The sequence below is a fragment of the Theropithecus gelada genome, chromosome 15 (genome assembly GCF_003255815.1).
Source record: "Theropithecus gelada isolate Dixy chromosome 15, Tgel_1.0, whole genome shotgun sequence".
Classification (NCBI taxonomy): Eukaryota; Metazoa; Chordata; class Mammalia; order Primates; family Cercopithecidae; genus Theropithecus; species Theropithecus gelada.
The window spans coordinates 12,537,501-12,563,823 of NC_037683.1; the positions used below are offsets into that span (position 1 = coordinate 12,537,501).

The following is a 26,323-nucleotide window of genomic DNA, read 5'->3' on the forward strand; positions in this document are numbered from 1 at the left end:
CTGGCGGTACTCTGCCCTCCCATCAGGAGTTCCGAGGGAGCTGAGGTTGTGTTCAAAAGCCTCATCAAACATCAAGCGTGGGTTGTCTTCAGGCACTAGGCTCTGTCCATCACCTGGGTGACAGGGGCCATCATCTCCCCCACTTTACAGATGAGGAAAGTGAGGCTCAGAGAGGCAAAGCTACTGGCTCAAGGGCATATTGTGGTGGTAGGGGGAATCCAGGTTGGAATTCATATCCTCTAGTTTACGCCACTGGCTGGAGATGGGGACCCAGGCAGAGACCAGCAGAGGACAGTTGGCCCTGAGTACACGGCCCTCACCTCAGCCCTGACCCCTCGCACTGTCCGTGACATTCAATCAGGTGCCGGTGATGTCTGGCCCAGCAGTTGGGGCAGGGCCTCCACAGCTTCCCAGCGACAAATGGTTCTCATTTGAAAGGGAGGTTATAAAAACACATGCCCAAAGACACTGTCAGGGAACTGAGGATTAATCTCATTTCAGTCAAAGACCATTTCAAATATTTTTCTGGGGGGGAGTGGGGGCAGCATAGCCCTGGCTGGGAAGGAAGTCAGAGTTCCTGGCGTGCCCCTCAGGTCGGCGGGTTTGAAGGCGGCTGAGATGCTGGCTGGTGGGGGCCAGGGTCACTCCATATCTAGCAAGGCAGAGTCTGACAGAGGAACGTGGCTTTGCTCCACGAGTCCCCAAGGCTGGCTTTGCGGGAGGCCTACACTGGTGTGGACGCTCACACTGCGTTCAATATGTTGGTTGTGTTTCAGGGCAGTTTAAGTTGCCAAAAGGAAGGGAAGGATTAGGCGCCTGGGACATTTTCATTTTCTGGATGGTGTCAAAAAGTGGAGTGTTTTCGCCGTGTGACTCAACCAGAGCGGGCCCTGAAGGGCAGCCAGGGGAGGGGCACTGCCGCCAAGCCTCCTGCCCAGACACCCGTGGCTGCACAGCGAGTCCGCCACTCCAGCCAGGGACCAGAGGGAGCACCCACTGTAAGCCACCAGCTCCCAAACTGGGGGGCCTGAGTCTCTAAATGACAACCCGTGGGATTTGGGGCACAGGCTTGGAACTGCAGGTGGGGCCTCTGCTGAGCGGGCATAACCCCAATAGCTCCATTTACTGAGAGCTCAGAGGGTGCCCAGCAGCGTGGGCCAAGCTCATCTTATTATACAGTGGCTCTCTGACGGGAGGACTTTTCTTATCCCCATTTTACAGCGGGGGAAATTGAGGCTCAGGGAGGGGCGCAGGTGGCTTGCCTAAGGCCTGGAAGCTGGGCAATAGTGATACATCCTTAACTTTCTCAACAACCTTTTAAAAGAGGGACTGTTGACCTCCCCATTTTCCGGATGCGAATGTTGAGGCTCCTGATGTCACTGCCCAAGTCCACCCTTTAAGGGCAGGTGGAGCTGGGGGGCTTGCTCGGGCCTCCCCAGCCGACCCGCATTCCCAAGCAAGGCGAGCGCAGCTGGGCCCGGCCTCGCAGTCCGTGGGAGCCGCCCCGGGACCACGCGGTCCGGACGCCGCAGGGAGTTGGAGCCCGGTGGCGCGCGGCGGGGACTCGCGCGGCGGGCGAGGCTCCTTCCAAACACACGTCCGCGGCGCGGTGCCGTGGGATTCATTTGCCGCCAGTCCGCGGACCTCCGTCTGGTGTTTGCCGGGGTCCGAGCATCCCCAGCGCGCGGCCAGGGCGTTCCCGCAGGGCCCAGCGAGGGCCGGGGAACCGAGCGCCCCCGCGCGGCCGGACCGCGTGAGAACCTGTGTCTGGGGGCGGGGCCCGGGGCGGGGTCACGGTGGGAGGGGCCTTGTGCGGGGCGGCTCCGGAAGTCCACCCTGCCCGGCAACCTAGAAAGGGAGGTGTCAGGACCCTCATGTTCCAGGGTAGAAAGCAGGCCAGAGACCTCCTGGGGCCCTCGCGCTGGGCAATGGGACTCCAAGGGGCTTTGCCTCGCTGCGAAGTGCCTCTTCCTGGGCCTGCGAGAGGTGGTCTCGGCCCCTGCCAGGACCCATCCTAGGGAGCGCCCCCCAGTCAGTGACGTGCGGTGCTGGAGGCCTGGCCCCATATCATTCCTCTTCCCCAGCAGGAAGCTCTCTTGAGCGAACTGGCGCGGGTGCTCAGCCTGAAAGCAGATTCCAAGCGTGCTCCTGAATCTGCACAACGCCAGGGAACAGGTGGGGGAAGGCAGCTCACACGACCTCAGACCCTCAGTCCCCCTTCCTGCCCGTGGAGGGGCCTGGTGGGGCTTCCCCATGGCCAAACGCCCTCTGCTGCACCCCCACAAGGCCATGTGCCTTGCCCCAGGCCAAGCATGTAACGGATTTGCTTAATTCCTCCTCCAGAAAGCCCTGATGCTGGCTGCTGGCTGTTGGCTGCTGTTATCCCAGAGCCCCAGGGGCACATCGAGGGAAGTGACTAAGCTGGGCCCTGAACTGGACCTGTCTGACCTCATGAGCTGTCCTCACCTTAACCCCACAGGACACTTCCTTCTAGATGCGCATAATCCAGGCCGTGCACGGGAGCGGCACTGAAGTTGGACATACCTGGGCTGGAGGCCCTGAGGTGCCCCTGTCTGACTGTGTGCTTCCGAGGACTCTCTGGAACCTCAGTTTCCTTATCTGCTAAATGGGGCATCCCTAACTGCAGGACTGTGGTGATGACACACATAAGGCTACCCCTGCTGTGCTCCATAAACGTTTGCCGATGCCCAGTGAACAATGAAATACCTCCGCCCTTGACATTTGCTGACCTTCCCTGGGCAATGCATCCCAGTCCGGCCCCCTCTAGAGCTCAGGGCGTACCTTGCCTCCTCCCGAAACCCTTCCTCACTCATCTTCCAGGGAAGGTACTGGCGGGAAAAAAAGCCAAACTTTTTTTTTTTTTTTTTGAGATGGAGTCTCGCTCTGTCGCCCAGGCTGGAGTGCAGTGGCCAGATCTCAGCTCACTACAAGCTCCGCCTCCCGGGTTCACGCCATTCTCCCGCCTCAGCCTCCCGAGTAGCTGGGACTACAGGCGCCCGCCACCTCGCCCGGCTGGTTTTTTGTACTTTTTAGTAGAGACGGGGTTTCACCGGGTTAGCCAGGATGGTCTCGATCTCCTGACCTTGTGATTCGCCCGTCTCGGCCTCCCAAAGTGCTGGGATTACAGGCTTGAGCCACCGCGCCCGGCCCAAACATTTTTTTTAAAGGGTTTGGGAGAATAGGCAAACATTCTTAAACAAGACACAGAAAGCACGATCATAAAGGAAAAGATTGAAAATTGGACTATGGTTTTTTTTTGAGATGGAGTTTTGTTCTCGTTGCCCAGGCTGGAGTGCAATGGTGCGATCTCGGCTCACCTCAACCTCCAAATCCCGGGTTCAACTGAGTCTTCTGCCTCAGCCTCCCGAGTAGCTGAGATTTCAGGCATGCGCCACCACGCCTGGCTAATTTTGTATTTTTAGTAGAAATGGGGTTTCTCCGTGTTGGTCAGGCTGGTCTGGAACTCCCGACTTCAGGTGATCCGTCCACCTTGGCCTCCCAAAGTGCTGGGATTACAGGCATGAGCCATCATGCCCAGCCTTTGGTCAATGTTTATTAATAACTTCAGTTCATTGAAAGATAGCATTAAGGGCTGGGCATGGCAGCTCACACCTGTAGTCCCAGCACTTGGGGACGCCAAGGAGGGTGGATCACTGGAGGTCAAGAGTTCGAGACCAGCCTGGCCAACATAGTGAAACCCCCGTCTCCACTAAAAATACAAAAATAAGCCATGTGTGGTGGCACACATCTGTAATCTCAGCTACTCAGGAGGCTGAGGCAGGAGAATTGCTTGAACCCAGGAGGCAGAGGTTGCAATGAGCTGAGATGGTGCCACTGCACTCTAGCCTGGGTGACAGAGTGAGACTCTGTCTCAAAAAAACCAAACCAAACCAAACCACCATTAAGAGGGTGAAAAGGCAAGCCACAGCCTAGATATTTGCATGTTTATATGATAAAGGGCTCACTTTTAGGATACATAAAGAATATAAGGAGTAAAGCAAGGAAAAGACAGACACTTAATAGAAAAATGGGTGAAAGACTTACCAGATCTTCACAAAGGAAGGTTTACAGGTGACCAATAAACATAGGAACATGTGCCCGACCTCATTAGTCAACAAGGGAATGCAAATTTCAACTGCAATGAAATACAGCTTCACATCTGCTAACACTGCTAATCATAAAGTTGGACAATACCAAATTTTGTTAAGGATGTGGAACAACTGGAACTGTCATTGCTGGGGTGAGTGTAAATAGCTACAACCACCTTAGAAGACTATTTGAAAATGTTTACATATTCTGCAAATATGCCTCTTTTGTGATCCAGCTAATTCCACTCGTAGGTATATTTCCCACAGCAGTGTGTACACACGTGGGTACATGAGCCACCTTCCCCAACCCATGTATCATCATATTTCAGGATCAGTGCCACACTGCTTAATTTTTTTTTTTTTTTGGAGACAGAGTTTCGCTCTTGTTGCCCAGGCTGGAGTGCAATGGTGCGATCTTGGCTCAGCACAACCTCCGCCTCCCGGGTTCAAGTGATTCTCCTGCCTCAGCCTCCCGAGTAGCTGGGATTACAGGCATGCACCACTGCTCCTGGCTAATTTTGTATTTTCAGTAGAGACGGGGTTTCTCCATGTTGGTCAGGTTGGTCTCGAACTCCCGACCTAAGGTGATCTGCCCGCTTTGGCCTCCCAAAGTGCTGGGATTACAGGCGTGAGCCACCACACCTCGCCTTTTTTTTTTAATTTTAGAACCATTTTAGATTTACAGAAAAACCTCGCGTCCATAAATTCCATATCCAGTTTCCCCAGTGGTGAACACCTTACATTAGAATGGCACCACACTGTTTTCGTTAGCTTTGCAGTGTCTGTATCCCGAAGAGTGAATCCCCGTTCTATTATATTCTTTTTTTTTTCAAAATTATTTAACTAGTGTGGACTTTTATTCTTCCACATGCATTTTAGAATAATTTTGTCAAGTCTCCCCGCAGCTCTTGCTTGAATTATTTTTAGAAAAGAATTTGTGATTTTTATTATGATTCGTTTAAATTGTGATTTGAGCTGAATATAGCAATTTGAGAAAAACTGGCATCTTCACATTAATTCAATGAATAAATATTTAACAAGGGTCGCTTTTGTGCCAAACACTCCCCTATTCGTAGAGGAATACATGAAGAACAAAGATCCCTGATCTTAAGGCACTTAGAATGTTCTAGTGGAAAGGGGTCTTGGAATGTTAAGCTGCTGCATCCATAAACATAGGGTATCTTGCTGTTTCTTTAGATATACTTTGTCTCTTACAAGAGTTCAAAAATCTTCTTCATACAGGTCTTGGCTGTTTTTGTTAGGCTAATTCCTAAATACTTTATGTATATATGAAAGGTTCTCTTATCTTCTGTTTTATTTCCTAGTTGCTGTTGGACACATAGAGAAATGTTACTTATTTCTGGGGGTTGCTTTTATTTTATTTTATTTATTTTTTTGAGACAGAGTCTCACTCTTTTTGCCCAGGCTGGAGTGCAATGGCGCCATCTTAGCTCACTGTAACCTCCACCTCCTGGTTCAAGCAATTCTCCCACCTCAGCCTCCTGAGTAGCTGGGATTACGGGTGCCTGTCACCACACCTGGCTAATTTTTGTAATTTTTAGTAGAGACAGGGTTTCACCATGTTGCCCAGGCTGGTCTTGAACTCCTGCCCTCAAGTGATCCACCCGCTTTGGCCTCCCAAAGTGCTACGATTACAGGTGTGAGCCACTGCGTCCAGCCATGGGAGTTGCTTTTATATCTGGCAACTTTGCCTGACTCTTCCATTTGTTCTCATAGTTTGTTGATTCTGTTAGGTTTCCTATGTAAATAATTACATAGCTTGCTGAGAATGACAACTCTGTCTCTTCTTTTCAATGCTTATACTTAATTTATTTTTCATGTCTTATGGCATTGGCTTGGACCACCAATATACATTGAGGAAATGACGGTAGTGGGCATACTTGACTTGTCTCTATCTTGAAGAGAATTCCTGGTAAGATAGTTACCAAATGCATTTTCTGCATCAATTGATTGTGGCATTTTTCTCCTTTAGTCCATTAATGAGATGAATTACGCTAATGAACTTTCCACTGTGAGCCATTATTGCATTCCTGGGATAATCCCTACTCAGTCTTAATGAATGAATATTGAATATACTGCTGAATTCAGTTAGATAATATTTTGTTGAGGATTTTTATATCCATGTTCATAAAGCAAAGCCAATCTCTAATTTTTGTGTGTGTTTGTGTATTGTCGTTATCTGGTTTGGAATCCACTCATCTTTTAAGGTGCACTGGGCTGCCTCTTACTCCTTTGCCTATTTTCTAGGATGAATTGTGTCAGAAAAGGGATGTCATTTCTTGGGAGTCTGAGTAAACTCACCCATATGATGATTTGGTCCCAGGGATATTTTGAGGAAAGGGTTTTAAGTTTTATTTACATTTTTTTTTTTTCACTTCAATCTCTGCCTTTTTTTTTATTATTATACTTTAAGTTCTAGGGTACATGTGCACAATGTGCAGGTTTGTTACATATATATACATGTGCCATGTTGGTGTGCTGCACCCAATTTTATTTACATTGTTTAATAGTTGTTTAGTTCGTTCTTTCTTTCTTTCTTTCTTTCTTTCTTTCTTTCTTTCTTTCTTTCTTTCTTTCTTTCTTTCTTTCTTTCCTTCTTTCTTTTCTTTTCTTTTTCTTTCTTTTTCTTTCTTTCTTTCTTTCCTTTCCTTTCTTTCTTTTTTCTTTCTTCCTTCCTTTTTCCTTCCCTTCCTTCCTTCCTTCCTTCCTTCTTTCCTCTTCTCTTCTCTTCTCTTTTCTCTTTTTTTTTTTTTTTTGACAGAGTTTTGCTCTTGTGGCCCAGGCTGGAGTGCAATGGTGCAATCTCACCTCACCACAACCTCTGCCTCCTGGGTTCAAGCGATTCTCCTGCCTCAGCCTCCCGAGTAGCTGGGATTACAGGCATGTGCCACCACGCCCAGCTAATTTTGTATTTTCAGTAGAGACGGGGTTTCTCCATGTTGGTCAAACTGGTCTCAAACTCCCGACCTCAAGTGATCCACCTGCCTCAGCCTCCCAAAGTGCTGGGATTACAGGCGTGAGCCACCATGCCCGGGTGTTTAGTTTTCTTATACCAATTTTGACATTTTATATTTTTCCAGATATTTGGTAATTAATACATGGTTACTAATAATATTCTTGTTAGTTAACTGTTATATCTGCAGTTATCTTTTGTTTTAATTCTTATTTCCCTCTTCTTTCTCCTTATCTGAAGTTTGTCTCTTTCAGTCTTTTCAAAGAGCCAAATTTTGACTTTGTTCATAATTTCTGTTTGCTTGACTTCATCGTTTCTTTGTATTGTCATTATTTCCTCTTTCTTTGCATTTACTTTTTGTGCTTTTCCTATCTTCTTCAGTAAAAAGCACGGCTTGTTTATGTTCAATCTTTCTTGCTTTTGGATAAATTTAAACTGTAAATTTCATTGTCTCTACTGCTTCAATTGTGTCCCACAATTTTTTAATTTTAATTTTAATTTTTTAGAGATGGGGTTTCTGTCATCCAGGAGAGTGGAGTGCAGTGGTGCAATCATAGCTCACTGTAACCGAAAACTCCTGGGCTTAAGCAGTCCTCCTGCCTCAGCCTTCCAAGTAGCTGGGACTATAGGAGCACACCACCATGCTTGGCTATTTAAAAAAAAAATTTTTTTTTGTAGAGATGGGGTCTCACTATGTTGCCCAGGCTGGTCTCAAACTCCTGGCCTCAAGTGATCCTCCTGCCTTGGCCTCCCAGAGAACTGGGATTACAGGTGTGAACCACCATGCCTGGCCTCCCACAAATTTTGATATGTAGTGATTTCATTATTATTTTCCTCTAAGATGTTAATGATTTCCCTTATGTCTTCCTCTTATTTAATTGTAGTGCATTTTCCAATCATGTGTCATTTTAAAAAGCTATCATTTTGCTTTATATTTATTATTTTTTCATTGTATGATCATAGATGGTTTTAGATACGATGTTGGCTCTTTGGAATTTATTGAGGGTTCTTTAGTGGCTTAGTGCATAGTTGATTCTGAAAGGATATGGGATCTACGCTGGGTTGAAAGTTCTCTGCTTATTAATCAGGTTATTCAAACATTTTATATCTTTGCTCATATTTTGGCAGTTTGACTATAGTTTCTGAGAGAAGTGGGTTAAAATCTTGAAGTGCAGTTACTAGCTTATCTGTTTTTGTCTCTCTAGGTCTGTCAGTATTTCAAAACTGACAGGCTCTTATTCCAAACAACTTCTCCCTGCCCAATGTTGCCAGGGTCCTCCCACATCTCTTGGAGGATGCCTTTTGTTTATATTTACCTCATGCTCTGGCTGATCTATGACTTCTGCTTCTGCTGGTGTGGGTTGCTCAGCTTCTTCTCTTCCCTTGGTGGATGAGCTCTTCTGGTGTCTGTTCTCCCACCTGCCCTTGGGAATTCATAGTTCCCTGGGACTCAGCTCCACTGACTGGTAACATGTAACTGGGGAAGTGGTGAAAGTTCAGAATTGAGTTTTTTTGTTTTTGTTTTTGTTTTGTTTTTTTTTTTGAGACGGAGTCTTGCACTGTGTCACCCAGGCTGGAGTGCAGTGGCGCGATCTCGGCTCACTGCAAGCTCCGCCTCCCAGGTTCACGCCATTCTCCTGCCTCAGCCTCCGAGTAGCTGGGACTACAGGCGCCCGCCACCACGCCCGGCTAGTTTTTTGTATTTTTAGTAGAGACGGGGTTTCACCATGTTAGCCAGGATGGTCTCGATCTCCTGACCTCGTGATCCACCCGCCTCGGCCTCCCAAAGTGCTGGGATTATAGGCTTGAGCCACCGCGCCCGGCCGTTTTTTTTTTTTTTAATGAGATGGAGTCTTGCTGTGTTGCCCAGGCAAGAGTACAGTGGTACAATCTCGGTTCACTGTAAACTCTGCCTCCTGGGTTCAAGTGTTCTCCTGCCTCAACCTTCCGAGTAGCTGGGATTACAGGTGCCTGCCACTGTGCCCAGCTAATTTTTGTATTTTTAGTAGAGATGGAGTTTCACCATCTTGGCCAGGCTGGACTCGAACTCCTGACCTGGTGATCCACCTGCCTCAGCTTTCCAAAGTGCTGGGATTACAGGCGTGAGCCACCGAGCCCGGCCAGAACTCAGTTCTTACTCTCAGCTGCACATTGAAATCACCTCGGAAGCTTGAACACTACTGAATCCTTGGTACCTCCTGCAGACAGAGATTCTTGTTTGATTGGTCTGGGTGTGGGTCTGGGCACAGGAATTCTAACGCACTCTCGGAAGGTTCTAACGTGCAGCTGAAGGTGAGAACCCTGTGCCCGCTCCAGAGAAGGATGAGGAGGCTGGGGATGGATGTGTCTTGGGTGTTCCAACCTGTGCCAACCTCTGCCCATGTGCCCTCCCCATCAGGAGTCCAGCCTTCAGGGCCTTCCCAGACCTCTGCCCCCACACCACCATTCCCAAGACCTGCATCTCTGCAGCAACATGACCCAAGGTGTGGGGTGAGGGGAGGAGGGGGCTCAGGGCCAGGCAGCTGCCCGCTTGTGCTCCCTCTGCTGACACCCCTCCCCAGCCTGCAAATAGATGAAAATGACCCACCGAGGGCAACGTGGGAGGGATGAATGGGCACAGCCAGAAAACTGACCTCTGTCATCTGTCGTCTAGGCGCCCGACCATCTTTCACTCTGCTCAATACTTTATTGAGGCTTCCTGGCCAGGCACAGTGGCTCACACTTGTAATCCCAGCACTTTGGGAGGCCAAGGCGGGTGGATCACCTGAGGTCAGGAGTTCGAGAACAGCCTGGCGAACATGGTAAATCTCTACTAAAAATAGAAAATTATCCAGTTGAGGTGGCAGGCACCCGAAATCCCAGCTACTCAGGAGGCTGAGGCAGGAGAATTGCTCGAACCCAGGAGGCGGAGGTTGCTTGCAATGAGTCGAGATCGTGCCAATGCACTCCAGGCTAGGTGACTGGAGATAAACTCTGTCTCAAAAAAAAAAAAAAAAAAAAAGACTTTATTGAGGCTTCTGATGCCCATGTTCATGAAGCAAGCCATGCTTCTAATGTTTTTTTTTATGTGCATTATCCATATCTAGTTTAGAATCGACTTATCTCTGAAATTCTCCAGTCCCTGAGACCTGAGCCCCTGGCCATTTTAGTGTTGGATCTCGTGACCCATCCACCTCCTCCGTTTCTCTGGCATCCCCCAGAGCTGGGTTCTAGAAAGAGACACAGCAGCCCGTGGCAGTTCACCTTCCTGTCCCACCATCATCACCATGGACTGATGCCAGCTTGCAGCCAGGCCCTGTGTTGGGTCCTGCGGCTTCAGAGATGAACCAGACAAAGCTCAGCTTTCCCGTCCTTGTCTGATCTCTCTGGGGCCAGCATCAGGGCGTGTCCAGGAGGCCTGCCGCTGGTTATCACGGGCCCTGTATCGCTGGTGTCTGTCCTTCAGGGGTTCCTCAGCAATTGAGTCTAGTTCATCTGTCTACTTCATCCACTCTAAGGAATTCGTCCAGAGAGCATTTGCTGATGTCCACCATTTTTCTAGGCCTGTGCTGGGTGCTCTGGGTATACAGTGGTGGGGGAGGGCATAATAAATAAGACATGGGGCTGGACGCGGTGGCTCATGCCTATAATCCCAGCACTTTGGGAGCCCAAGGCAGGTGGATCACCAGGTCAGGAGTTCGAGGCCAGCCTGGCCAATATGGTGAAACCCCGTCTCTACTAAAAATACAAAAATTAGCCGGGTGTGGTGGCAGGTGCCTATAGTCCCAGCTACTCGGGAGGCTGAGGCAGGAGAATCGCTTGAACCTGGGAGGCGGAGGTTGCAGTGAGCCAAGATTGCGCCACTACACTCCAGCCTGGGCGACAGAATGAGACTCCATCTAAAAAAAAAAAAAAGAAAAGAAAAAAAGAGAAATGAGACAGAGACATGGACCCCTTCTTCCAGGAGCACATAATCTAATGAGAGGTACAGGTGGCTGCAATGCAGCGACATGTGGTCCCGTGTGCAAGGCACAGGCAGCTTGAATGGGAAAATACCTTTGCCTCTGAGACATCTGGATGGACATCACACAGGAGGTGCAGGAACAGGGTCTTGAAGGATGAATAGGAGTTTTCCAGGTAGAAAAATGGGGGAAAAGCATTCTAGGCAGAGGGAATAGTATGTGCAAAGGCAGGGAAGCATATGAGAGGTAAGGGTTTGGGGAACTGCAAATAATTCAGCAGGGGCATCAGTGGGAAGTGAGCCAGGCCCAGGAGGGAGGGGCATGGACTCGTGGGGACTCAGCCTTCATTCCTAGGGTAAAGAGGGCAGGGTAAGTGGAGGAGTCCCGCTGGGTGGATCTGGGCTGTGTGGGGGATGAATGACAGGGCAATGTGGGAGGCAGGTGTGGCTAGGGGGCTGATGCTGCGATCCAAACGAGAGGACTTGAGGCCAGAACTAACACCACAGTAGCAACAAGAGAATATAGTGGCTGGGTTTGAAAACAGTTAGATGATAGAACTGTCCAGCTGCAAATGGAGTGATCCCAAAGGGCTCCAGGTAGGGGCATGGGTAACTCTATGGGGAGATGGTGGAGCTATCCCAAAGATGGGAGTGTTGGAGGAGGAGGGGCCGTTTAGGACTTCAGATAGGATGGTTCGTTCAGCTCGGCATGTGCTGAGCTCAAGGTGAGTACGGGACCTCCACAATAGATACCTCCAGGTGGCTGCTGGAACTATGTGGCTGGAGCTTGGAGTGACTGACCAGCGACAGAGCTAAGCACAGAGAAAGGCTGCAGGGAACTGCGGGGGGACGCAGATGGGAAAGCAAGCCCCGGAGCATTAGGGTTGAGATGGTGGTCAGGCTGGGAACCAGCAGCTGGAGGCGCAGGGGGTGACGTGGGCTCAGGTGCATGAGGCCCGTGGGAAGCACAGGGGAGGAACAGGGGCTGCCGGGCTGGCCCTCCGAGGCTGGGCTGCACCTGCCTTGGGTGCCATGGGCCTCCTCCTGGCCTGGTCGCTACCGCCTCGGCTTAGGCCAGTGTAGTAGATTTCAGCTCCTTGCAGCCCCGGGGCCCTGGGCATTGCTCTGTCTGCCTTTCCAAGCAGTGCTTGAAGCCTTGTCCTCGATACCAAAGACCACCACTTGTACTTCCTTGGTGTCTCCAGACCCAGCATAGAGGAGGGACTCTGTACATTCTGTGGACAATAACATAGAATCAAGGCCCCCCAGAAAGACCTGGCACGTGTGTGCTAAATGCCCTGCCTGCATCCTCATTTCATCTTCCCAGGGCAAGCCATTGAGGCGGGGAACTGTGTCCCTTTGGACAGATACAGGGCGCAGGTGACTCGTTGAAGGCCACATGGTCAGGAAGTGGCGAGGCCTGAGCCGGAACCCAGCATCGGCTGTTCTGTCTGCACCGCGGCTTTCCTATTTGATCTTCTGGGCTGCTTTTCCTCTCCTACTGTGGGACAGAGGCCTGAGACATCCCAGAGCGGGGGTCTGGGATGCGGAGGAGGCAGGGCTGGTGCCCCTGAGATCAGCGCTGAGCTAAGGTGGCCGTGCTCCAGCTCCTTCCTGCCCGAGTCTGGTGTGAACGGGCTGCAGGCAGACCGGTGTCTGGCCCAGACGCACAGAGCATGCTAAGAGGAGGCAAAGAGCTTTGATGGTGGAACTTGAGCTGTTGGCTCCTCACAAGGAGCGTGGCGCCTGTCCCTGGGCACCGCCGCCTCCTTAGCAGGTGTCTGGAGTGGCCTCTCACAAGCAGGCGAGCAGGCGGGACAGGATTGAAACCACCCAGACTCCGATGTGCTGTGTGTCCCCAGACAAGGGCCCCGAGCGAGTAGGAGGTGAAAGGCACCAAGCACTCTGGCCCTCCCCGCCGGGGCCACCTTGCAGGAGCCGCTCCTGTCTTCACGGCAGCTGGAGCTTTCTCCTTCCAGGAGCACCCCGAGGGCTGCCACCAGAGAACAGAGGGACTTTCTGCATCCCCCAGAATCCCACTGATTGTAACCAGGTCGTCTCAACTAAACGAGGGGCAAAGAAGCCCACCAGTCCTTTCTAGAAGGCTGACAGGCCAGGTGGTGACAAGAGCCCTGCTAGGGGAGAGAGAGCTGGGGGATTGCCCTGAAGGACACTGACCTCTGCTGGCTTCAGACACCACGACAGCAAACTGGGGAAAGAGGTTAAAACAAATGTTTATTTAACAAATTATATTAAGAATACAGACAATCACACAGTGGACTTCCCTTGCCAAGTACAAGAGTCACCTTGAATAAATATGCAGCGGGGACGTCATCCCTAAGGGCCTTGTCCAGGCCTGACACAGTCACACAGCAGCTCCATGGCCTTGGCTGGGAAAACAAAGCCGTCACTGGTGGCAACCCCCGGACATGTGCTCAGAGTGGCAGGAGGAGAGCGGGCCGCCCTGAGGGTGCCAGGCAGCCCAAGCAGAGGCTGTGGGCTCAGGGGTGAGTGCCTGGCATGGCCTCTGGGGACAAGGCAGGCCGCGAACCGAGTTCATGAGCTCAGCTGCCGTGTGGCTGCCAGGCCCGGAGGCTGCTTCCTCAAGGCCCTCCTTTGCCTTCATCCTCAGGCCCACCCAGTTCTCCGAGAAGCTGCAGTCTGGGATTCCCCACAGACACCTGTAGGCTCTGGAGGGCCCTCATCTTGGTGGAGGAGTGCGGGTAGGCCACTCCTGACTGTGCTCAGCACCCACTGCACAGTGGCCTGGTGACCAGCAGGGCCCAGTGGCGGCTGGGAAGTCCGTGACAGGACTGGAAACAGAAAGAGCATCCCCAGCACAGGCTTGCGACGGGATGGCTGGCCCGGGGGCTAGGGGCCAACCCCCGCCTCTGCCGCTTAGCAGCCGGTCAAGCCTCAGCCTCTTCAACTCTAACAAGGAGCAAAGAACATCTACTTCCAGGTCACTCTGGTTTTAGGGGGAATAAAAGGAGAAATGTGCTTAGAGAGCCTGGCCTAGAGCCTGGCCGGGAGCAGGTGCTTAGAACACGGGAGTCCCTCTTGTCCTCCTACCGACCTCCAATTCCTTTACACGACCCCACTGGGTTCTCATCTCTCCAAGTGGTGGACGATGTGGCTGGCATTTGTTCTTGGACTTGGGGTGGGAAGAAAGGCCTTAATTATACATTTGCAAGGGAGCCCGCAGCAAAGCACCTGCTCCTTGTCACCTTTGTGCCATTTCCAAGGCCTCTGGAAAGACACTTCAACTTTCCAGAGAGAAAGGGGAGGTGGTGGGGATGGTGTGCTCTGGTTAGCCATTCTGGAGGGACAGAGGCTGCCGGCAGGGACAGCAGCAGTGGTGGGAAGTGCTGTAGCGGGGGGGACCTGAGGGATGAGGCCAAGACCTTCTTCACATTTCCAAGGGAAACCTTGTCCTTCCCTCCCACAGTGGCCAGAGGGCTCGTGGAGAAAAGAACTCTCCCAAAAGACAGAAAAGCTCTCAATTCCTAGGTATGAGCCAGAGTTCCATGCCTCAGTTTTCCCGCACCAGCCCCATTCAGGTGGGCTTACACGCACACGTGCTGACACACACACACACACACACGCACAGGCACACGCTTGTCCTCACCCACCTCTCAGAAGGCAATAAATGGTGGGTTAGGAGCAGCCTAAAACCTACCACAGACACCAACTTGTCCTTAACACTGTCACTGCTTATCTGAAGCTGCCGTTTACTACAACGTTCACAGTCATTTACTCTTATGCTAAGTCCGTAATGCTATGGAGAAGATGGCTCCAGCTCGCCTGAGTCCACGCAGTTTGTCCTCTTCCTGGTAGCCTGGAGGTCCTGTCCATCCAGCAACTGCAGGAGGGCATGCGGGGGCACCTGGCTGGGACCCCAGCTCAAGAGGGGCCTGCAGGGGTGTCAGTGGGGGCTGTGGGAGCCCCTTCCTCTCCTGCAGCCGCCCTCACTGCTTGTTCTGCGTCCTTGCAGACAGGGCTCCCACACCACTGCCTCTGAGCCTCCTAGGGTCCAGCAGAGCTGCCACAGGCCTTTTCCCAGTCACGGGAGGGGAGTGAAGGGCCCCTGGCATTATCTGTCAGAGGCGATCTCACAACCAGGGCACGAAAAGAGGTCGAAGGACAAAGTTCACAAACCCTAATGAAGTGGGCAGAAGTGGCCAGAGCTCTGCCCTCTGCCCTCCTGCCGCCCCTGCCTGCTGGAAGTCACCCTTGTTGTTGGCTTTGGTCACACGGGCCACCACCCGAGGAGCCACGGCAGACATAGGTGCCCCCCGTGGGTGCCACGGGGCTCCTCAGGTCCCCAGAACCACACTGGCTTATGTGAACGGAGCATCGGCGGCCAGCCTGGTAGCCCCCTCCCCGCTCAGCATCAGTCCTATGACAAGGTCCTGCTGCTGTGCTACCCAGGAGGCCTGAGAAGGCCACCCCCACCAGGGGCGTCCTCGGGTCTCAGGGAGGGAGAAGTGGCTGCTTCCCTAATCCACAGAAATCAAGAGGTATCCGAGTGAAGATCGGGGTGGCAAAGGAGGAAGATGGGTCCACACAGGGGCCTGGGGCCTGGAGACGGAGGGGCTGGTGCAGGTGCATGAGGTATTTCTGGCCCCGCCCGCCTCTTGGCCAGCTGCGCTGTCCGGCGCTACCTCCCTTTCCTCCTGTTCCTCTGGGCCTCAGCTAGCACTACTGTGGGCTGCCCAGGGCCTGCAGCGGGAGAGGCTGTCCCTGCTGAGGCAGTGGCTTCCCTGGACCCAGATACTGCAGCCGCCAACCGCGGCATCAAGCCCCCACATCCAAGAGCCAACTCTTGGGGACCCAAAGATATCAGGTCCCCATATTCTGAGGAACCAGGACACAGTCCAATGCCTGACACCACAGAGTGAGGCAGCCCTTCACGTGAGGGCCCGGGCCCTGAGAGATGGCAGCCACCACTGCTTAGGCAAACGCGCCTGGGGCTGAACTTGGCGCCCAGCACTGTGAGGACGCCAGCACCAGTGGGTACTCAGGAGAAATGCCAGTTCTGGCCCAAATTTGGTGACCTGGGTCAGGGGGACCTTTCAGAATGACTTGTTCCTGTTAGCAGACACCGTCAAGACACGCCTGGCTCCGAGAGGGGCTAGGTGCCCGTGTGCCTGTATCCTCCCAGGGCCAGCACGTCTCAGAGGGTGTCCCTGTGGTCCCTGGGTCAGGGCATGGGCTGAGGCACCTGGAGCTATCGTTGGCATGTGGTTGTTGCGCGGATGAGCCCTTGGGGGAGGCGCGCCGTGGCCGAGCACAGCGTCCTGGTGGTGGATCCAAGCAGGGCCGTCCTCCTCCCCAGAAAGCAACAACCCCTCCGCCGGGGGCAGGGCTGCTGCTCCCCGACTTCCAGGCGACTGGGTGAGAAGTCCATGGGATGTCCAAAGGGCAGGGTCCACGCCGGGACCACTGGCTTCTTCCTTCCATGTCTTCTCAGGGCTGCTGTGAGATCCTGCAGAGAGGAACTTGGTCCTGGCAGCCCTAGGCCAGGGAGGATCAGTGACCCTGGAGAGTCCTAGGTAAAGCTATCGGCCCCCAGGCTCTTCCCGGAAGGGACTCAGCGGCTTAGTGGGGTCTGCCCTGGTAGGTGACAGGAGGGAACGGAGGGAGCCGGTGGGCGTCACTGGGCGGCCGGGGCAACTGCCCGGGGCCCTCAGGGGGACTCCGTGGTGAGTGAGGTTTTTGGAGGACAACTGGTCATCACACAGACACGTTAGGAGCCGCTGGTCACTACAGCACACACAGATTAGTCATGGTTATGAACAACGTCCCCAGGGAGGCCGGGGTGTCAGGCCAGCTGAAGACAGGACACGCCCACTTAGCTGCCCAGTCTCCGGGCCAGCCCTGCTGGGGCAGTGTGGGAGGGAGGGCTGGTGGAGGCGGCAGGAGGAGGCGGGGGCAGCAGCCCCTGCCGTCAGTAGTCTGGGCGGTGGTCTCCCCGCAGGTGGCCGCTGGCTCCTCAGGACTGCGGGATCTGCTGACACCTGGTGGGGCTGGGCGGGAGCCTGGCGGCTGCGCTCTGCTCTGTGCGGAAGCTGTACTCATACTGCAGGGGCGGGTGGGGACAGAGAGACACAGTCAGTCCATGGGACACCAGGGAAACCCCTCCACAACCTCAGATCAAGAGCAGGCAGAGGCCTGGGCTGCCCCATGGGGCATCCTGACATAGGGCAGCTGGCCAGGCTGGTGCCAGCCGGAGCCTGCCCTCTGCTGGCCCTCTTGGGCCCCCGAGCTGTGCCCGTGAACTGTGTATGTGGCGTGTGTGTGTGGACACGCCTGCGGGGGTGACAGGCTCCTGTGGTGATGACTGGTACCCTCCACAGTCCCTGCCTGCTCCCTGTGAGGCCAGGCCTGGCGCCAGCAGTGTGCAAAGCCATGGTGCCACCCACCTGCCAGGCCTGTGCTGACTGTCATGGCCTTCTGCCCAGCAGGACAGTTCTCGTGCCCCTGCTGGTAAGGGCAGATTCTCAAACCCAAACCTCGCCAAGGCTGGTCTCAGCTGCCAGGCTCTGGGGACCTGTGATATGCTGGCTCCGCTGAAGCAAGAACCAATACCAGGTGGTGCCCAGGGACATGGGAAGGGCCTCCACTGCTGACCCTGGCACCGTCCACACCCTCCCCATGCCTTCCTTACGGAGTCCTCAGAGGCACCCCTGCTGAGGACTCCTGACAGGCCACAGCGGGGCCAGAGTGGCTGCCTGGGGAGGGGACCTTCCTCCACGGCTCAGCCCTGCTGCTCCCTGTCTTGAGGACAAGAGTTAAGCCTCACACCAGAGACCCCAGCTTACCTAAGCGACCCTGGCCCACCAAAATGAGTTCCAAGTCTGATGGAAATTTAGAGAAGGGATAAGTACCTCTGAGGGGGCTGGGAGCACCTATAGTTCACTTAGATGCCAGGTGAGGTCTTGGTGCCCAAACATAAAGCAGGGCATGTGGGCAGAGCGGGCACATGGGCAGAGCAGGCACGGGGCACTCCAGCCACAGAAATGGGCTGGCAGCTGCCTGGCTGGACACAGGTGCAAGGTGCTGGGGCTGGGTGGGGTGTGGGGAACAGCCTGGAACCCTACGTCAAGGCAGCCTCGTGGTCACATGGATTTTAGGAAGCAGGAACTTAGATTAGATCAGTGGTTTTTCAAGCATTTTAAATATTAAAAAAAGTTTTAGCAGTAGAATTGCCGTAAGAAGAGCTCCCCTGCAGAGAGCAGATGGAAGTGGAGCTGCCCTGTAGCTGAGCTGACCATGAGCTGCAGCCTCTTGGGGGACACCTGTAGACCAGGCAGTCCAGGAAGGGAGGCCGTCAGGAACACGGTAGGGGTCACACTGCCCTAGGAGGACGCCAAGCACTGCAACCAGCCCCAGGGAGGGTCCTGGGGTGCCCACGCCCTGCCCACCACCAGGTGGCCTTCCGGGCCTGCCCAGCCCTCCCTGCTGCCCAAAGTGAGCCACCTGTAGCAAGGAGCCCTCCCGAGGGCCCCGATGAGTGAGGAGGGCTGCAGGGCTGAGCCTTCAGGGGCAGAGTGGGGCCCAAATGCCATCCAACCATGAAGGGGCATGGGAGCCCTTTTTCCCTTAAAGTGGAAAACTGGTGGGGAGGCTGTGGCAGCCAGCAAGTCGTAGCCCAGCACTGCAGCCATGCCCACAGACTAGCGCCACGTCCACGGCCAAAGCCCAGCACTATGTCCACGGCTGCCCCTGCTCCACAGTCCCCAGGCCGACCCGGGACAGATGGATAGACCCGGGTCTCAGCTGGGGCTGAGGCTGGCCCTGCCCCGTGTGCAAGGTGGGCTGAGCAGACATGTGGGCGCCGAGCCAAAGGGAGCCCTGTTCACAGCATCTGCTGCCTGGCAGGGTGCAGAGGGAAGGACCCGAGGCTGCAGGACAACTCAGGCAGCCTCCTCTCCTCTCCTGCCCTCAGTGAACTCATCTCTCAGGTGGGGTGATGCGCCCACATCCAGGCCTGCCCGGAGGATGGAATGAGCAACGGCAGCGCAGGGCCCGCCACGCCCTGGCACTGAGCAAGCTATCACTGAACATCTGGCTGCTCCACAGAACCCGCCATGCAGCCCCAGCCCTCCACTTTCCTGCTCGCCAACCACCAGGCACAGGCCGCGGTCAGGAGACTCTGGCTCCGGGAGGCTGAGGAGCGGGGCGGCGCCAAACGCTGGGAGGACACTGCCACCTGGTGGCCGCCTAGGCACATGCACGGCAGGGAACAGCGGCAAATTTATTCCCTGGCTGGCTTCATCAAGCCCCCACAGACACCCGCCCTGCGCTGGGCTCCCAGGGTAGCAGAGGACGGGGCGGGCATGCCCAGCACAGCCCAGCATGAAGGCCACCTTCGAGGGCACATGCACGGGGCGTGGGGACCACTGGAGAGGGCAAGGAGGGCTTCGCGGGGCAGGGGGCAGTCACATCTTGAAAGCAGATTTGGGGCCTGACTGGCGAAGGGAATTGACAGCACCTAGGGCAGCAGGTGCCAAGGTGCAGAGAAGAGCGCCACGGGCACACCTGCCTGTGGGGACAGCGGGGCTGAGGGCCTGCGGCGTGGATAGTTTGACCATCAGCCCTGGCTCGGGAGAGAACATGCAGCAGGCTTTTCAACCCTGAACGCACACCAGTCCCCGGGGGTCCCAGTCAAATGCAGATTCTGACTGGATAGGTCTGGGGCCAGGCCTGAGAATCTGCATTTCAAATAGCTCCTAGGTAACCCCATGCTGCTGCTCTGGGGACCGGTTTAGACAATTCTACGACCCAATCACTGGGACCTGGGAATGGGTGTGGATGTGGATGTGCAGTGAGGGAAGGGCCAGAGACCACATGCTGTGCAGAGAGGAGCTGGGGAAGGACTGGCGGGGGAGGGGGTGGGGGTGGGTGGGTGGTGGGGGAGGCGGGGGTGGGACATGGCTTGGAGGTGCTCCACTTTGGATGCTCCAAGGCCATGCCAGGGAGATGCCTGCAGAGGTGAAGCATCTCAGATGACAGAGGGAGAAAGCCCACAGCCAGGTGTCTGCAGGGCAGTGGAGGGGCTGGGGGAGGCTTCCTGGGCCGTGCCCTTCTGCTCCTTCAGTAGGCCTTGCTGTATCTGCTGGTCCGGGTTCCTGGGAGTGGCAGGGAGGGAGTGCTGAGGGCTGGCCGGCCAGAGAGAGCAGGTGAAGGGCGGCTGCAGCCCCAGCCCGAGTGTCCACAGCCAGAGGGCCTAGGCCCGGGCCTGGTGGGGGCTTTCTGGATGGTGAGCGGGGGAGCAGGACGCTTCCACGCCTCTGTGAGCAACTGGCTGATTGGGCAGAGGAGCTGTCCTGGGGACCCTGTGCCGCTGTCCCAGTCTCTGTGGCCAGGAGTGGGAACAGGGTCGCGGGGAGGGCATGGCTGGGCCCTCCGGGCTGGGGGAGGGCGGAGAAGGCGCCCCTTCCTGCCTGCGCCGCGCCGGTCCCCGCGAGGGCGCACAGATTGCGCCCCCACCCTCTCTCCCTCGGGATTTTTTCCCTTTTTAGGTTATCTTGGCTGGAGAAAAGCGCCACCCACCCCCCCTTCTTGTTTTCCCTAACTCCCCAAATGAAATTTCAACATATGTCCCGCGACATAATCCCCTCTGGCTGCGGCCGCCTTCCCGCAGACGCGGTCCCTGCCCGCTCCTCCCGCCGTGTTTACCCAGGAGACGGGGCCGCTTCTGGAAGCCCTTTCACTCCCTTGGGCAAACAGCGAGTACCTTTGAAGGTGGATTTGGGCCCGGATCTGTTTACTCAAGACATTAGTCTCCTGCATAAGAAAAACCTGCACTCGCGAACAAACAGCAAATCCTTTTTGAATTAAAAAAATTTTCAATTAAAAAGCATTTGGTCCGCACAGCTCCGTCCAGCTGCGCAGCGCCGGGCCTGCGCCCTCTGGTGGGCACAGGCCGCCACTGCAGTAGCTGGGCAGCCCGGGCCTGGGGCCTCTCTCCGGAAAGAGATGTCACTGTCAGGGGTTCTGCCAGGGGTCCCGGAGGCTCTGCCAGTGGTCCTGGGGACCCTGCCACTGATGGCAGCAGGCGTCTCCGGCCACGGTGCGAGAGTCTCAACCTCTAAAAGCCTTTTCTCATAGTGAGGCCAGTGTCCTGCGATAGGAGGTGCCAACTGTAGGTTCCAGCAGCACCTAGGAAGCAAAGTCACTTCAGCTCCAGTTTCGAGGCAAACAGGGGGCAGTAGAACCTAGTGGTCTACTCACAACTAGGACGATTCGTGTGCAAGTGCCTTGAGAGTGAAAAGAGCCCTGGTTATGTATCAGAACCAAAGGCTTTAACCACAGTGATGCATGTGCCCCACCCGGGGTTGGCAGGAGTGGTCCTGGTTTAACTGGCACCGGGACATCAGCATTTTTTGAAAACACTCAGGTGATTTCAGTATTAACTGCACTAATCACCAGAGGGGAAGGCAAGTGCACTGCCCCTCCAGGCTCCTCCCTCCTTCCCACACCAGGTCTCATACTGAGCGCTCTAGAAGGCTCCAGACGAGAAAGGGCAGTAAGGGGCTGATCCCAGCACCCGAGCTTTGCAGAGGAGGAAAGTGAAGCCCAAGAAAGGATCTGACTTCCTGAGGTCCCAGAGTGAGCTGGGCAGTGCTGGACCAGGCCTGGGCCCAGAGAGGCGTGCGGGGAGGCGGGCAGGTGCTGTGCTGGCTGGGAAACCTGCATTAGGGCAGACATTGGCACCCACCTCTCCTGGGATGCAACTCCAGCATGGAGGCCAGACCGACAGACATGAACTAGTGAGCTCATGGGTGAATCACGGTAGGGTCTGGAATGGTGTAGTCCAGAGGGCAGGGGCGGGGCCAGGCCAGGTGAGGACAGGTGGGAGGGAACTAAAGGGGCCAAGGCTGGGGCCAGCGAGAAGAGTCTGGTGCAGGGGTGGACAGACACTGATGGGTGGGCTTGGGCAGGTGGATGGGCCTGGCCCTAGCACAGGCAGGGAGAGGTGGGGGAGATGCTGCACCGCAGCCCCACCTGTCTGTTTCTCCAACCCCCGGCTCAGCACTCCAGTCATCCCCTTCCATCTCAGGCGCTCCCACGGCCTCGGCCACCATACAGGCTCTTCCTGTTTCTAAAATCCTAAAGCTTCAGCTTGCTTACACAAGGGGCTCCATGTCCTCATCTGTTTCCTGAAGATGAGGAATGCAGCCCTGGCTTCTGAAACACTGAAGGAGAGAGGCAGGGCCCAGCACACTGCCCACGTCATACGGCAAGGCCTGAAGCGCTGTATTCCCGGGACGGGCCTTCAGGGCCCCATGGCCCCATCCTGCAGGCCTCTTCCGCAAGACGAGGGTGAGCTGCCCGCTGCTTTCTAAGGCATATTCCGGAGCCCCTCCCCAGGCAGTAGTTCAGTGGGTGTGGGCGCCGGTGTTTCGACAAGGACCCAGGTGATTCTGAGCAACTGTCCAGTTTAGAAACCCCGCACGTCTTCTTCCAGCAGCTGCGGGACTGGCTGAGGCCACAGAGGGGAAGGCACTGGCCTGGGGCCGCCTGACACTCTGTGGTCTGAGCCTTCCCATTTTCTCCATGGGAGTCCTTGCTTCCTACTTGGGCCATGGTTCTAGAGACATTGGAGAGGCTGCACGCCCAGCGGGAAGCCCCAGGTCCAGAGAGCGCGAGAAAGTGCTTGGCCCAGAGGAAGGTTATTCACGAGCAGGTGGGCCTTGGGGGTAGGGGGAAGCCAGGATGCCCACCTCATGCCCCGGAGATGAGGCGGATTCCTTGTTCAGTGCTGTCTTTGAGAGTGAGGCCCCGCAGCTGGGCCTGGAGCTCAGGGCTGTGACCCCTGTGGTCAAGAGTAGGGAGCTGGATAGTCTGGCAGGACAGAACCCCCTTGCCACTACCGGGGAGTGAGCCGAGGTCCCATGAAGCCACGCCACTTGACCAAGGCCTCCGGGTTGGGGAACAGCTGGGAGACGCGTTCAATGACCACACTGCGGGGTGTGGACAGAGGGGTGGGTGGGGGCTCCTGCAGACCCTTTGGGAAGCCACTTCTCTTTTCCTAAGAGCCTGCCCAGATGGTTCATGAGCTCTAACCTGAGAACCGCAACCCAGAAGCACGGAGCCAAAGATCCAGCTGGGAGGTGGGGAATAAGGGCCCCACCAGCTCCACGTGGTTCTAGGGCACCCCTGCCCCTGCTTCCAGCCAGTTCAGCCCCTGCTCCCTGGAGCCAAGAGCTCCAGGAGCAGAAGCCTGTGTGTCTGGGCACTGCTGTGTCCTCACTGCCCAGCACAGCACCCAGCCCGGGTCACTGAATAAATGCATGGCCATCTGCCAGTCCAGTCTCTTCCTCTCTACTAGTCCACATCCCAGTCATTCTGTCAATCCTCATTGGTACCCAGCCCCTCCTGTCTCCTCCAAGCCTGGGTCTCCCACAGGGCGATGACAATGCCGAGGGTCTGTCTCTGAGGGACACCCTGCCTTAGGTTGCCTGTCCCCTGGGCTCAGGGCCCGGAGAGCGCCCTCACCTTCAGGGCACCCTAGCTCACAAAGCACCTTCCACCCAGGATCTGGCCTGCGTCCAGGAGCAGGGCAAGTGACTCCCAGCTCTCCACCCTGATGCAGAGCCCTGAGCCCCACATCCTGGGGAGAGGTCTTTCCCCTGCGTAGCTCCCCCTCCTCTCCCAGCCAGTTCTGTCAGGAACACTCTTCCTTGTCCTTAAGGACCACTAAAGGGACACTTGCTCTGGGAAGCGTGCTCCTTCCCCGGGGAAAACGGACCACAACACTTTCCATACCCTCCTCATGCTCAGGGCAGCTGTGGAGCCTCAGTTGTAGCTCCAGAGCCCAGTGGAGATCATGGCCTAGAATGAATGCAGGAATGAGTGAACAGTGGGTGGGTAGCGGTGGGTGGGTGGGGAGGGGGTGAGTGGAAGGGTGGGTAGGTGAGTAGATGAATGGGTGGGTGAGTGAGTGGGTGGGTATGGATGGATGGGTGGATGGATAGGTGGCTGGGTGGATGGGCAGGAGGATGAGTGGATGGGTTAAAATGTGGATGGGTGGGTGGGGGGATGGGCAGATGGATGGATGGATGGGTAGGTGGATGGATGGGTGGGTAGGTGGATGGATGGGTGGATGGGTAGGTGGATGGATGGGTAGGTGGATGGATGGGTGGATGGGTAGGTGGATGGATGTGGGGGGTAAGTGGGTGGATGGATGGGTAGGTGGATGGATGGGTGGATGGGTAGGTAGATGGATGGGTAGGTAGATGGATGGGTGGATGGGTAGGTGGATGGATGGGTGGATGGGTAGGTGGATGGATGGGTGGATTGGTAGGTGGATGGACGGGTGGGTAAGTGGGTGGGTGGATGGACAAGTCGATGGTGAGTGAAGAGACACATCAGGCTCTGGGCATAGCTCAATGCAAAGGAGAGAAAGCAGCTAGTTTAGGGGCTCAGTTCTTGGGCACGTAGAAGGTCATCCTGGTTTTTAGTCCTTCTGTCAGCAGCACTGTGCTGGCACAGCCCTGGGGCTTCTGGGCATGACTGAATGTCAGCCCATCCCATGGTACAGTAACTCATGTACATCAAGTACCAAGCCCAGGGCCCATCCACGCAGCACGTCATGCCTGTGGATGATGAAACTGAGTCTAAGTCTAGTGATTTGGTCTGTTTCTCTCTGCAGGCAGTGTACGAGCTGCAGCTTCACACAGTGCTGGCCTGTGTGGTGTTTTACAATAGTTATAAACATTGAAAAGTGGAAAGACTTTGCATAGGATGCTGATATTTATCTAGATGTTATTGAAAAAAACATAGGGAGATATGACAATTCCAGACCCTCATTCTCACCCAGTAAACCCTCAGTCTCACAGGTGGGTAGTGGGTGGAGGTGGCCTCCTTTCCAGAGGCCTGTGCTCTCCAGTTTGCCACAGTCCCCAGTACTCCCTACAAAGCCCCTGGCTGGGAAGACCGTCCGCTGCCATCTCACCACCGTGACTGTGTCTTGCGTGTGCATGTATAGGATGATGCGGGCACAGCCAGCAAGAAAGCAAAATGTTTCTCGTAGCTGTGACTATTAAAAGTAGGAAAATGAAAGATAGATTGAGAAAACTATGTATTTCAAAAAAAAAAAAAAAAAGGGAGAAAGCACATTTTGTGGTGGAAATGAAGATGGCTGCATGATGAACAAAGACAAAAACATGCCTTGCTCTTGCCTCGCTCTCCCCAACCCCTCGCTCCCTGTGGCACCTGCATGTCCAGCTGTGCTGCTCTGGGTGGGGGCTCTGGGCAGGGCTATGCACTGTCAGATGCCCTGGCCACTGAATAAATGCCATTTCCCTTCTCTTCTCTTTTTTTTTTCTTTTCTTTTCTTCTCTCTCTCTTTCTTTCTTTTTTTCTTTTCTTTTGAGACAGGATCTCACTTTGTTACCCAGGCTGGAGTGCAGTGGCTCCATCTCAGCTCACTGCAGCCTTGACCTCCTCATACCTTGGCCTCCCCAGTAACTGGGACCACAGGCATGCACCATCACACCTGGCTAATCTGTGTATTTTTTGTAGAGATGGGGTTTTACCATGTTGTCCAGGCTGATCTCAAACTCAAACTCTCAAGATCGGTGGGCTCCAGTGATCCACTCATCTTGGTCTGGCAAAGGGCTGGGATTACAGGTGTGAACCACCAGGCCCAGCCTAAATGCTATTTTGGTGTCTGCAAACAACCGTGGGGGGCTCCCTGGTCATTGAGTCAGCATTTTAGAATTCACCTGAATACCACCTAAAAAGCGAGTCGTTGTATTTCTCCTCTTCTAGATTGTTTGTAGAAGAGATTTAAAACCACACTGATTACCAGTACTGGTTACTGGGTGGAAAATGAGAGCTGTGAGGTGCTCCGGGAAGGGGCCCTCCCCACCCTTTGTCTTGATGCTTATCTTTACACACATGCTAAGTAGCCTTCCACTTGTTCATCTTAGTAGGCATTACTTTACCTAAAACTAGAGGTGCAAAAGTTCCCAGAAACCATAAGAAAAGGGTAGGGGCCGGGCGTGGTGGCTCAAGCCTGTAATCCCAGCACTTTGGGAGGCCGAGACGGGCGGATCACAAAGTCAGGAGATCGAGACCATCCTGGCTAACACGGTGAAACCCCGTCTCTACTAAAAAATACAAAAAACTAGCCAGGCGCAGTGGCGGGCGCCTGTAGTCCCAGCTACTCGGGAGGCTGAGGCAGGAGAATGGAGTGAACCCGGGAGGCGGAGCTTGCAGTGAGCTGAGATCCGGCCACTGCACTCCAGCCTGGGCGGCAGAGCGAGACTCCGTCTCAAAAAAAAA

The 26,323-nt window shown here is 54.8% G+C and overlaps 1 protein-coding gene across 2 annotated transcripts in view; it reads right to left on the reverse strand.

Moving 5' to 3' along the window:
• Positions 1-13,237: 13,237 nt before the first annotated feature.
• Positions 13,238-26,323, reverse strand: part of MVB12B (multivesicular body subunit 12B) — a 180,485-nt gene continuing 167,399 nt past the window's right edge. The window contains exon 10 of one of the 2 annotated variants that reach the window (XM_025360209.1): positions 13,238-17,105. In XM_025360209.1, the coding sequence (XP_025215994.1) occupies positions 17,019-17,105 (87 nt within the window). In that variant the 3' untranslated portion in view covers positions 13,238-17,018. The remainder of the gene's footprint in view (positions 17,106-26,323) is intronic. The other variant, XM_025360210.1, reaches the window with a different exon arrangement.